The following is a 12,106-nucleotide window of genomic DNA, read 5'->3' on the forward strand; positions in this document are numbered from 1 at the left end:
ATTATTGGTGTCCTTTAGTCGTGGTTTCTTTGCAGTAATTTGACCATGAAGGCCTGATTCACGCAGTCTCCTCTGAACAGTTGATGTTGAGATGTGTCTGTTACTTGAACTCTGTGAAGCATTTATTTGGGCTGCAATTTCTGAGGCTGGTAACTCTAATGAACGTATCCTCTGCAGCAGAGGTAACTCTGGGTCTTCCATTCCTGTGGCGGTCCTCATGAGAACCAGTTTCATCATAGCACTTGATGGTTTTTGCGACTGCACTTGAAGAAACTTTCAAAATTCTTGAAATGTTCCGTATTGAGTGGCCTTCATGTCTTAAAGTAATGATGGACTGTCATTTCCCTTTGCTTATTTGAGCTGATCTTGCCATAATATGGACTTGGTCTTTTACCAAATAGGGCAATATTCTGTACACCCCGCCTACCTTGTCACAACACAACTGATTGGCTCACACACATTAAGAAAGATAGAAATTCCACAAAATAACTTTTAAGAAGGCACACCTGTTAATTGAAATGCATTCCAGGTAACCACCTTGTGAAGCTGGTGAGAGAATGTCAATGGTGTGCAAAGCTGTCATCAAGGCAAAGGGTGGCTATTTGAAGAAACTCAAATACAAAATATATTTTGATTTGTTTAACATTTTTTTGGTTACTACATGATTCCATATGTGTTATGTCATAATTTTGATGTGTTCACTATTATTCTACAATGTAGAAAATTGTTAAAATAAAGAAAAACCCTTGAATGAGTAGATGTTCTAAAATTCTTGACCGGTAGTATGCAAGACACATTTTACAACTACAGTACAGAATAACAAATAAAAGCATGAACTAGACAGGTGTTATTTCAATCAGAACCTATATGTTCGGTCAGAATTACTATTTCTTTAATCAGAAGGTTAGTCTTTACAGTCAACACAGCCATTATTAGAATAACACAGAGTCCTACTCATAAACATCCCAGTTACAAGCCATGCCCAAGCATGCTGCTGTGAAGTAAGAACCATATTATTGGTGTTATTTACAAGAAGCAGCCTGCACTGTCCACTCACCCCTCTGTCAGTCAGCTACTGTTGATAGAGACTAATTACTCAAGAGAATCACGGTGCCTCCACTACTGTACCTCCACCACAGGGTATCTGTCTGGCTGTCTGTCTGTCTGTCTGGCCCTCCCTCTGGCCGTCTGTCTGTCTGTCCGTCCAGCCCTCCCTCTGGCCGTCTCTCTGTCTGTCTATCGCCTGTTTGATCTCTCCGTAAGTCTCTATCTCCCGCCTCCCTAGCTGGGGGGGGGGGGGGGGGGGGGGGGGGGGCACCATGGCTCCTTCAGGGGTGGTGTTAATCTGTCTGCTGATACCCCACCATGGGTGAAGTGAAGATAGTTAAGCTTATTTGTAGGTCACAGCCTTCAGTCTCTCCCCTTTGCTCTCTGTCATGCCTACTATTTCTCTGGAGAATGCTGTCAGGTCGAAATTCAATCCACTGCCTTCTCTCTACAACCTCAGCACGGTGTCCTCTTCATACCCCCGCCCCCTAATGTCAGCCCCCTGCCTCTCTCTTAAAGTCTTTAATTTTCCCTCTCTCCCTGTCATAAACAAAACACACAAAAACACACACACACTATCCTCAACACATGTACTGATGTCCTCACGAGACCCAAATGAACACCCATAAAATCCCAGTGAGAATGTATTTTGGAGTTCCATTCTGGCTTCAGTATTTATATTGCTCCTGACTAGGGCACTGTGTTTTTGTGACCATGTCACCTTACCAGGAAACACACAGGGCGCTAAACGAGTTATGTAGCAGAGCCAATGCATTTCCTGGTGAGGTGTGGTCAGGAAAAATGTAGGGCCCAAGTCACATTTACACACATGTTAACACATGTTATGAGACCAAACAGTAAAACTGAAAGTCTACAACAAAAAACCATGACACTCTTTTTCTGATTATCCTTTCATAAGCCTTTATTCAGTTGGCTTAGTGTATGGTATAGTATAGGGTATGGTGCACACGTGTCAGACAGGTAATGATTCACAGGTGTTGTGTCAACAAAAATGTAAGTGACATATAGTGACCACTGTAAGATGTCAACAGCATTATTTCTGGGCTAGAAAAAGGTTGCATGGGGCGGCATGTAGCCTAGCAGTTAAGAACTTTGAGCCAGTAACCGAAAGTTTGCTGGTTTGAATCCCGAGCCGACTAGGTAAAAAAATATGTTGATGTGCCCTTGAGCAAGGCACTTAACCCTAATTGCTCCGGTAAATCGCTCTAGATAAGATTGTAAGCTAAATGACTCAAATATTAAATGTAAAATAAGAATTGATGGTTGAGTTAACTATTTAGAGACGTGTGCCAGTTGGAAGGGGGGGGGGGGGGGGGAACAAGTAAAATGTATAACAGTTATAACACTGATATGAGGTGGATCTTAAAGGAAGGTGAGCATTAAAGTATTTAAAGTATTTTTTTATTATGCATTAAACAATTGCAAAAACCATCCCATTGGCTTCTTGGTTAATTGATGAATGTAATGGCTTATTTTTTCCATTTCAGAATATGCCTCATACATAGACTGAGATACCGTACATGTTGACACAGCAGGTTGCAGCACCAGGATGTGCGTTAGAACTTGCATGGAGCTTAAACTACAAGTCCCACAAAGCCGCTCACCTGTCTTCACAGGCGACAACAAATCCCATGATTTTTGAGGAACTTGGAGGAGGGAAGAGAAAGTTAACGTAGAAATGTAAAAGACAAAAAGACAACGGGAGGGATGCAATTATATATTTAGCTGCATGTAAAGAAATAGAATAAAAAAGTGTAGCTTGGAAAGAGGTCAAGTAACTTTGTTTGCGTCATTCGACCAACACAGTCAACCAGGTAGTGGCGGTTCTTTGCGAACGTATCATCACTGAAATTATCACCGGTGACGGCTTGGCTCTTGTGAACATGTCAGGCAGTACTTTGCGTTACGGAGACAAAGTTGTCATTGTGACCGGCGGGTCCAAAGGGATTGGTAGAGGGATTGTCAGAGTATTCGGTAAGAATCAAAGTTGCTGATTTGAAGTTAGTTTGTTGAGATTTGAGCAGAGTGAGGTACTGGGGAAACAATAATATGCTATTCTGTTGTTTTTTCCCCAGTGGAGAATGGAGCCAAAGTTGTCTTCTGTGCAAGAGGGGGTGAGTGTCAGCACGTTTATTAGATATTTTTGCTCAGATTAAAGTATACCATTGCAGGTGTGGTGGAACTGGTGGCTTCTACGGTTGTGGCTAGATGGAGTACAGCTACGTACCAAAAATTGCATGTTCGAGTTGCGTCGGTGACAACTGTAGGATTGTAGCTAAGCCTAACCTTAAACTTTTTCTCCTAACTTGCTACGTTAATTCTCCTAACCTGCTACTTTAATTCTCCTAACTTGCTACGTTAATTCTCCTAACCTGCTGCATTAATTCTCCTAACCTGCTGCATTAGTTCTCCTACCCATCTAGCCACAACCGTAGAAGCCATCAGTTCCAAGAAACCATCAGAATCACCACACAGGTATCAATAAAGTGTCTCAGAATCTAAATTAATCAGTAATCCATTGTTGAAGACTTTATGAATCATTTAAAAAATCCATCTCTACATCATCTTTACATTGCATATTCATAAGTTTACTGTATTCTTATTATATATATATATATATATATATATATATATATATATATATATATATATATATATATATATATATATTGTTTTTTTACAGTGGCAGCAGGACAGGCTCTAGAGGCCGAGCTGAACAGGGCAGGGCCAGGGTCATGCAAATTTGTACCTTGTGACATCTCCAAAGAAGAGGACATCAAGGTAGGGCTTCTGGGCAATGACATCTTATAGGGCAGTGAAATGAGAGTCAAATGATCACTCATATGCATAACATTTCAACAGAGTTTATATCCTCATTCCTCAATGGATCACATGACCTGTGGTTTATCAGAATGCTTACTATAACGTTTTGTATTGTAATCTACACTCCACCTATCTTTAGTCTTTGTTGGATTTTCCCTGTCTGTGAAAGGACTCTTCTCCACTGAGTTTACTCTAGCAAGCCCCTTGCTCCTCATTTGAAGGTCTGCTTAGAAATTGCTTAGAAATCACTATTAAAGGCCCAGTCGGTCATTATTTGAAGCTCTCTGTTTCCTGTGCCCTGGTTTCCTGTTTTCTTCCCCTGTTTTTTGTGCTTGCCTCCCAGACTGAGAGTTCGCTCAGGCATTGAGGTCTGTGCTGACATACATGTATTAATTAGTATAAAAGATATATATATATACAGTTGAAGTCGGAAGTTTACATACACCTTAGCCAAATACATTTAAACTCCGTTTTTCACAATTCCTGACATTTAATCCTAGTAAAACACTTTCCCTAATGTTTTAAATTTACATTTAGGTCATTTAGCAGATGTTCTTATCCAGAGCGACTTCTTTTTTTTCTACACATCCAATCATCAATCAGTGTCCAGACCCATCCAATCATCAATCAGTGTCCAGACCCATCCAATCATCAATCAGTGTCCAGACCCTGGTGCTTGTGAACAATAGTGACATTGCTATAACCTGTTTTGTGTGTTTGACTGAGGGATGTGTGTATGTTTCTATGTTATTTTAGTGGTGTGTCTAGCTGGTTTTTCAGCTTAGGCTCTATGTAAGTTACCTCTAGCAAGTTAGGTAGGTACATAGTTAATTGGATCATAGGTCCACATACCTGGAGATAGAAATTCTAAACGTCTTACACAGTGTGGTGGTCAATGACAGAGTGCAGTCAACTCAACGTATGATATTCTCTCTGCAGAGGTTGATTTCAGTGACAGTGGAGCATTATGGTCAAATAGACTGTCTGGTCAACAATGCTGGGTGGCGTGAGTATCTGTTATCATTTTGTATGCGCATTGATGTTGTTAAAGAAAGAAAGGAAATTATATATCCACAAATCAGCTGATAGTTGGTATACCAAGCCACGTCCAGGCACTTATTTTTATTGTTATATATATACTTTTTTTACCCCCTTTTTCTACCCAATTTTGTCATATCAAGCCGTACTGCTTCTTGACACAATGCACACTTAACCCGGAAGCCAGCTGCACCAATGTGTCAGAGGAAACACCGAACAACTGTCAGTGTGCATGCACCCGGCCCGCCACAGGAGTCGCTAGAGCGCGATGTGACAAGGGCATCCCGGCCGGCCAAACCCTCCCCTAACCCGGACGGCGCTTGGCCAATTGTGCGTCGCCTCATGGGTCTCTCGGTCACGACCGGCTGCGACTCAGCCCGGTATATAACCAGGATCTGCAGGAACACAGCTAACACTGCGATGCAGTGCCTTAGACCGCTGTGCTACTTCAGAGGCCCTGGCAAGCCATTATTTAAACAGGCATATTCAAGCATGAAAAACACATACACTGAGTGTACAAAACATTAAGAACACCTTCCTAATATTGAGTTGCACCCCTCCTTTTGCCCCCAGAACAGCCTGGACTCTACAAGGTGTCGAAAGCGTTCCACAGGAATGCTGGCCCATGTTGACTAATGCTTCCCAAAGTTGTCTGGATGTCATTTGGGTGGTGGACCATACTTTATACACACAGGAAACTATTTATGGTGAAAAACACAGCAGTGTTGCAGTTCTTGACACAAACCGGTGCGCCTGGTACCTACTACCGTAACCTGTTTAAAGGCAGTTAAATATGTTGTCTTGCCCATTCACCCTCTGAATGGCACACATACACAATCCATGTCTCAATTGTCTCAAGGCTTAAAAATACTTATTTATAACGTCTTCTTCCCTTCATCTACACTGATTTGAAGTGACATCAATAAGGGATCATAGCTTTCACCTGTATTCACCCAGTCTGTCTGATGTGGAAAGAGCAGGTGTTCCTAATGTATTGTACTTAGTGTATACCCTTTGCAGCTTGCAGCATCGAACCGATCACCTCCTGATCGTCACACCCTGACAAAGGTGCAAGTCGCAACGCGGATGTATTTTTAATGCTATACTGGTTTTCATCGTTTTTTAAGATCTGCATACGTTTTTGTACCACTTAACACTTTTTTTGTGGATATGAAATGCATGTTTTTCCCCCTCTTCTACAGTTCAAATACTCCATAGACATTTGGTTTGTGTTTATGCTGTATTCATTGAGTTCCCTCACTTTCATCCCCTTTCAGACCCACCTCATAAACCCACAGATGACACTACTGCAGATGAGTTCAGAGATCTTTTGAATCTTAACCTCATCAGTTACTTCCTGGCCTCCAAAGTAAATAATTCACTCATTATATTTACTTTACTGAAAGCCTTCAGGTATAATGCTTTATTACTTGTTAAAAGCATGTATGAGCCTTAATAATGGGTTATTATATAGCTTATAATATGTTTTATTCATCACGGGATCTCCCCACCTCTCTCCCCTCCTCAGTATGCCCTGCCCCACCTGCGACAGCGCCAGGGGAACATCATTAACTTGTCCAGTCTGGTGGGCTCCATTGGTCAGAAAAATGCAGCACCATATGTAGCCACTAAGGTGAACTAAAAATCGAGATAACAGTATGCATCAGTACTTTATCCCACTGTTTGGAGAAGTAGGCCTAACAGGGGTGATGTGTTTTTTTTCCTCCACAAGGGGGCGATCATTGCCATGACGAAAGCCATGGCTGTGGATGAGAGTCGGTACCAAGTGAGAGTCAACTGGTGAGTAGAACTGGCATCTGTCTCCTTTTACAAACTTTTAGGATTTTCTACAAAATGTTTTCTCTTGCCCTTTTGTCTGTCCTGTTTTAAAAATACTTTTGTATTTTTCCACTTTTTCTCTTATCTCTAGCTCTGTTTGCTGCAGTCTAAATTTGTATTATCTTGTAGCATCTCCCCTGGTAATGTGATGACACCTCTGTGGGAGGAGCTGGCTGGACAGACTGCAGATACCTTAGCCACCATTAAAGAGGGCGAGAACGCTCAGGCAAGTGCTCACTGGACAGGAGCCAATACAAGATATACGATGAAATATAAGATCTGTTACAATGACATATTTCAGAATGCATTGAAAAGGGAGGGTTGTTAGAGACTTCCTAAGTTCACTTGCATCTCTCGTCTTGATGAACCTGATGCCTTATCTTTAACATTCTTCCTAATCTCCAACAGCTGCTTGGTCGAATGGGGACAGAAGCTGAGAGTGGGTTGGCTGCTCTGTACCTGGCTGCTGATGCTACGTTCTGCACTGGGATCGACCTGCTGCTTAGTGGAGGGGCAGAACTCAACTACGGCTACAAGAGCCAGGTCCCATGAGCAGGCCTGTCACTCCGGGCCTTGTGCCTACCTGACCAATAAAAGGACCCGTTATGTTCTATTGCCGTCTTGCTTGAGATTATTGAACCAATCACCCTGTTTTATCCATAGCCATGGGATGTAGAGGTGCTGGAGATGGTACAGCACCCCCTGGTGGTGAGATGGTAAAGCTGCAATCATTTGTGTTGCAATAAAAACGATTAAGCTATTTTTTCCGTTGCATTGTTGATATAAATGATAATGGGATTGGGGTAGGGGGGAGAGAGAAAAAAAACATGGGATATGTATATATGGGCCCTATTTTACACAGAGAGCTCTCAGCTCTGTTTTGTAAGCTGTGCGCTCATGATATGCTCCTATCTATCCAGTGTGGTTGGTTTGGAGTTGGACACGCTCTGCTGTACGTTAGACCGTTTAGGTTAGTTCGGGTCTGACCCTCTCCACTCTCCATATTCTATTCTTGATATCAAGTGATCTGGAGCAGTTTTCGCAACAGTTTTCTACTAACATTTTCTATTAGTTTACCATCCTAAACTTGGCGTAAAGGGAATGGGAACAAAATCAAATTGCGTTCTCTCGCACTTGACTCGCAGGCCTGCTGCTGCCCATGTCAAACACATAGCCGTACTAGTCAACTATTCTAGCAAGCAACACAGTGCTGGGCGCGGCCCAGCAAGTGACGCTTTCCACCCGCTGGTGCTGGATCGTGGTGAGCAATTTTCTCCGCGATGGATCCCATAGCTGTCCATTTGTGCTCAGTTTTAATTGGCACAATCTTAATTACAACGGCCCTCTAGTTATATTTCTCTTAACCCTCCTGTGTTCCGGTCGAATTGGACCACTTTACAAGTTTTCTCTCTGAAAAATGTACACTGCTCAAAAAAATAAAGGGAACACTTAAACAACACAATGTAATTCCAAGTCAATCACACTTCTGTGAAATCGAACTGTCCACTTAGGAAGCAACACTGATTGACAATAAGTTTCACATGCTGTTGTGCAAATGGAATAGACAAAAGGTGGAAATTATAGGCAATTAGCAAGACACCCCCAATAAAGGAGTGGTTCTGCAGGTGGCGAACACAGACCACTTCTCAGTTCCTATGCTTCCTGGCTGATGTTTTGGTCACTTTTGAATGCTGGCGGAGCTCTCACTCTAGTGGTAGCATGAAATGGAGTCTACAACCCACACAAGTGGTTTAGGTAGTGCAGCTCATCCAGGATGGCACATCAATGCGAGCTGTGGCAAGAAGGTTTGCTGTGTCTGTCAGCGTAGTGTCCAGAGCATGGAGGCGCTACCAGGAGACAGGCCAGTACATCAGGAGACGTAGAGGAGGCCGTAGGAGGGCAACAACCCAGCAGCAGGACCGCTACCTCTGCCTTTGTGCAAGGAGGAGTACTGCCAGAGCCCTGCAAAATGACCTCCAGCAGGCCACAAATGTGCATGTGTCTGCTCAAACGGTCAGAAACAGACTCCGTGAGGGTGGTATGAGGGCCAGACGTCCACAGGTGGGGGTTGTGCTTACAGCCCAACACCGTGCAGGACGTTTGGCATTTGCCAGAGAAGAGAACACCAAGATTGGCAAATTCGCCACTGGCGCCCTGTGCTCTTCACAGATGAAAGCAGGTTCACACTGAGCACATGAGCACATGTGACAGACGTGACAGAGTCTGGAGACGCCGTGGAGAACGTTCTGCTGCCTGCAACATCCTCCAGCATGACCGGTTTGGCGGTGGGTCAGTCATGGTGTGGGGTGGCATTTCTTTGTGGGGCCGCACAGCCCTCCATGTGCTCGCCAGAGGTAGCCTGACTGCCATTAGGTACCGAGATGAGATCCTCAGACCCCTTGTGAGACCATATGCTGGTGCGGTTGGCCCTGGGTTCTTCCTAATGCAAGACAATGCTAGACCTCATGTGGCTGGAGTGTGTCAGCAGTTCCTGCAAGAGGAAGGCATTGATGCTATGGACTGGCCCACCCGTTCCCCAGACCTGAATCCAATTGAGCACATCTGGGACATCATGTCTCGCTCCATCCACAAACGCCACGTTGCACCACAGACTGTCCAGGAGTTGGCAGATGCTTTAGTCCAGGTCTGGGAGGAGATCCCTCAGGAGACCATCCGCCACCTCATCAGGAGCATGCCCAGGCGTTGTAGGGAGGTCATACAGGCACGTGGAGGCCACACACCCGACTGAGCCTCATTTTGACTTGTTTTAAGGACATTACATCAAAGTTGGATCAGCCTGTAGTGTGGTTTTCCACTTTAATTTTGAGTGTGACTCCAAATCCAGACCTCCATGGGTTGATAAATTTGATTTCCATTGATAATTTTTGTGTGATTTTGTTGTCAGCACATTCAACTATGTAAAGAAAAAAGTATTTAATAAGAATATTTCATTCATTCAGATCTAGGATGTGTTATGTTAGTGTTCCCTTCATTTTTTTGAGCAGTGTATGATCCCCAATTAGAGGCAACGATTACCAGCTGCCAACATAGAAATATTGAACTAGAACACCCCCTAGTCATGCCCTGACCTACTACACCATAGAGAACCAAGGGCTCTCTATGGTCAGGGTGTGACAGTACTAAAGAACAGCTGTTGAAGGTTGCTGAACACTACAAGGTTGAAATTAGTGATAAACGTCTAAAATTCTATTACTTTAATATTGAAGGCCAATCTGATGGAGAGTGGTATTCTTGAAGTTACCACTGGGGCAGCCTCTGCTGAGGACTCACCGTCTCCCCGTAACGTTACAATGGCCACTCCATCTGTTAGTCCTAGTAGTCTTCTTTTTGAACAGCAGAAAGAACGGCTTCTGTTACAGCTAGAGCATGATCGTGAGAAGCTAGAGCATGATCGTGAGAAGCTAGAGCATAATCGTGAGAAGCTAGAGCATGATCGTGTAAAGTATGAAAAATAATTGGCTGCTGATCGGTTAAAATATGAAAAGGAATTGGAATTGAAACAGGATTTGGAGTGTGCTAAAATCAAGCTGCAACAAGAGCGGCTAGAGTTGGTTAGGGAAGGAAAGCTCTAAGGGGAGAGTTTGCTCTGGGAAGGTGACCCAGATTTACCTAGGGGTCGTTCCTCTTCTGGTCGTGCCCCGGACACATTTGATGTTGTTGGGAACTTACGGTTGTTGCCTCAATTTAATGAAAAAGACCCTGATACATTCTTTTGTTGTTTGAGCGTGTTGCTGACGCTAGGAGTTGGCCTGATTCTGACCACACTTTAATGTTGCAGTGTGTGCTGACTGGTAAAGCGCAGGAAGCATATTCAGCTCTTAGAGTAGCCTACAGTGTCAGTTATGATAAGGTTAAAACGGCTGTGTTACAGATTTACGAATTGGTTCCTGAGATTTACCGCCAACAATTTAGAACTTTAAAAAGGGATGATAAACAGACTCATGTTGAGTTTGCGTGAAAATGATCTTCACAGTTTAATCGCTGGTGTTCCGCCTCTGCAGTTATGACTTTCCAAGGGCTGTGGGATCTGATTGTGTTAGAGCAATTTAAGGACCCAATCCCTGATCGTATAGCCACGCACATTAACGAACGAAAAGTAAAGACTCGCTGAAGATGCGGTTTTGGCGGACGAGTATGTTTTGACTCACAAGTGTCTTTGCAGGGCCTCATATTCGGAGTGAGTGGGGGCGTTCAGAGAGATTTGGGCCTCGCTCACCGAGATACTTTGGTTCACGGGAAAAGTTTCATTCAACTAGGGTTGAGCCTGACTCCCGTGGTAAAGATGACTTTGTTCAAGAGTGTCACTACTGTCAAGGTTCAGGTCATTGGAAAAACGAATGTCCGGTTCTCAGGGCTAGGGGGAAATGCAGTACTTACGTTAAATCTAATTCTACGGCGTTAGCTGTGCCTGTTCCACAACAGTTCACTCCTGACACATTGTCTCAGGCCCAGGGGCATGTGAAAGTCCATATTGACCCAGACTATTTACCTTTCATTATGGAGGGTTTTGTGTCTGTTAGGTAAGGACCTAGTGCCAGTGAAGATCCTGAGAGACACAGGTGCCTCTGAATTGTTTGTGTTGGAGTCTGTTACCCTTCTCTGCTGAGACTGATTCGGGAATAGTGTTCTAATTAGGGGAATAGGTTTGAACACTGTCAGTCCCATTGCATAAACTGATGTTGGATTGTGGACTGGTGAAAGGTGGGGGTGCGTCCTTCGTTGCCAATTGAGTGTATCGACGTTATCCTTGGGAATAACTTGGCTGGTGAGCGTGTATGGCCTGTCGTGTTTCCATCTCTAGTGGTTTCCACTAAGCCGTTAGTTGCAGGGAATCCAGATGAGTGCGCAGAGTTTCCCAGAGGTGTTCTCTGCGTGTGCAGTGAGGCATTCTATGAGCCGTGGCGAACTGGTCACTGCGCCAACTAGCGACAATACCACAAAGAGGTCTGTCACTGCTTTCCCTGTTATCCCGTTATCTGTATCCCGCTCCGATCTGGTCAATGCGCAACGGACTGACCCCACATTGGAAGAGTTGCGTGACCAAATTGTTCCTGTGGAACAGTTGAGAGATGTCGCCCATGGCTATTTTCTCCAAGAGGATGTCCTGATGAGAAAGTGGGTGTCTCATGGTAGTTGTTTTCTGGGGGAGGCGATTAGTCAGGTTGTTGTACCAGTTAAGCTTCATGAGTTGGTGTTGACAACTTCCCACAATGACGATGCTGGACATATGGGTGTGAGGAAAACCTACAATCGCATATTAAGACATTTCTTTTGGCCTAGGTGAAAGAGGGATGTTTCTGAGTTCATCAAAACTTGT

General features: G+C 43.9%; 1 protein-coding gene across 1 annotated transcript; it reads left to right on the top strand.

Moving 5' to 3' along the window:
• Positions 1-2,680: 2,680 nt before the first annotated feature.
• Positions 2,681-7,528, top strand: LOC129825011 (17-beta-hydroxysteroid dehydrogenase 14-like). Its single transcript, XM_055884649.1, has 9 exons — positions 2,681-3,042; positions 3,144-3,182; positions 3,752-3,849; positions 4,831-4,897; positions 6,207-6,298; positions 6,458-6,562; positions 6,662-6,729; positions 6,898-6,994; positions 7,177-7,528. Exons 1-9 carry the CDS (start codon positions 2,952-2,954, stop codon positions 7,318-7,320), a joined length of 801 nt encoding a protein of 266 aa, XP_055740624.1. The 5' UTR covers positions 2,681-2,951; the 3' UTR covers positions 7,321-7,528.
• Positions 7,529-12,106: the final 4,578 nt, after the last annotated feature.

This window comes from Salvelinus fontinalis, chromosome 2, assembly GCF_029448725.1.
Source record: "Salvelinus fontinalis isolate EN_2023a chromosome 2, ASM2944872v1, whole genome shotgun sequence".
NCBI classification, from domain to species: domain Eukaryota; kingdom Metazoa; phylum Chordata; class Actinopteri; order Salmoniformes; family Salmonidae; genus Salvelinus; species Salvelinus fontinalis.

What these genes read in the sequence shown, in the direction of transcription:
- LOC129825011 (XM_055884649.1), top strand. Translation starts at nt 2,952, where the DNA reads ATGTCAGGCAGTACTTTGCGTTACGGAGACAAAGTTGTCATTGTGACC. An exon ending in GTTACTTCCTGGCCTCCAAA is followed by an intron (nt 6,299 to 6,457) that starts GTAAATAATTCA and finishes TCCCCTCCTCAG; the next exon opens with TATGCCCTGCCCCACCTGCG. An exon ending in CACCATATGTAGCCACTAAG is followed by an intron (nt 6,563 to 6,661) that starts GTGAACTAAAAA and finishes TTCCTCCACAAG; the next exon opens with GGGGCGATCATTGCCATGAC.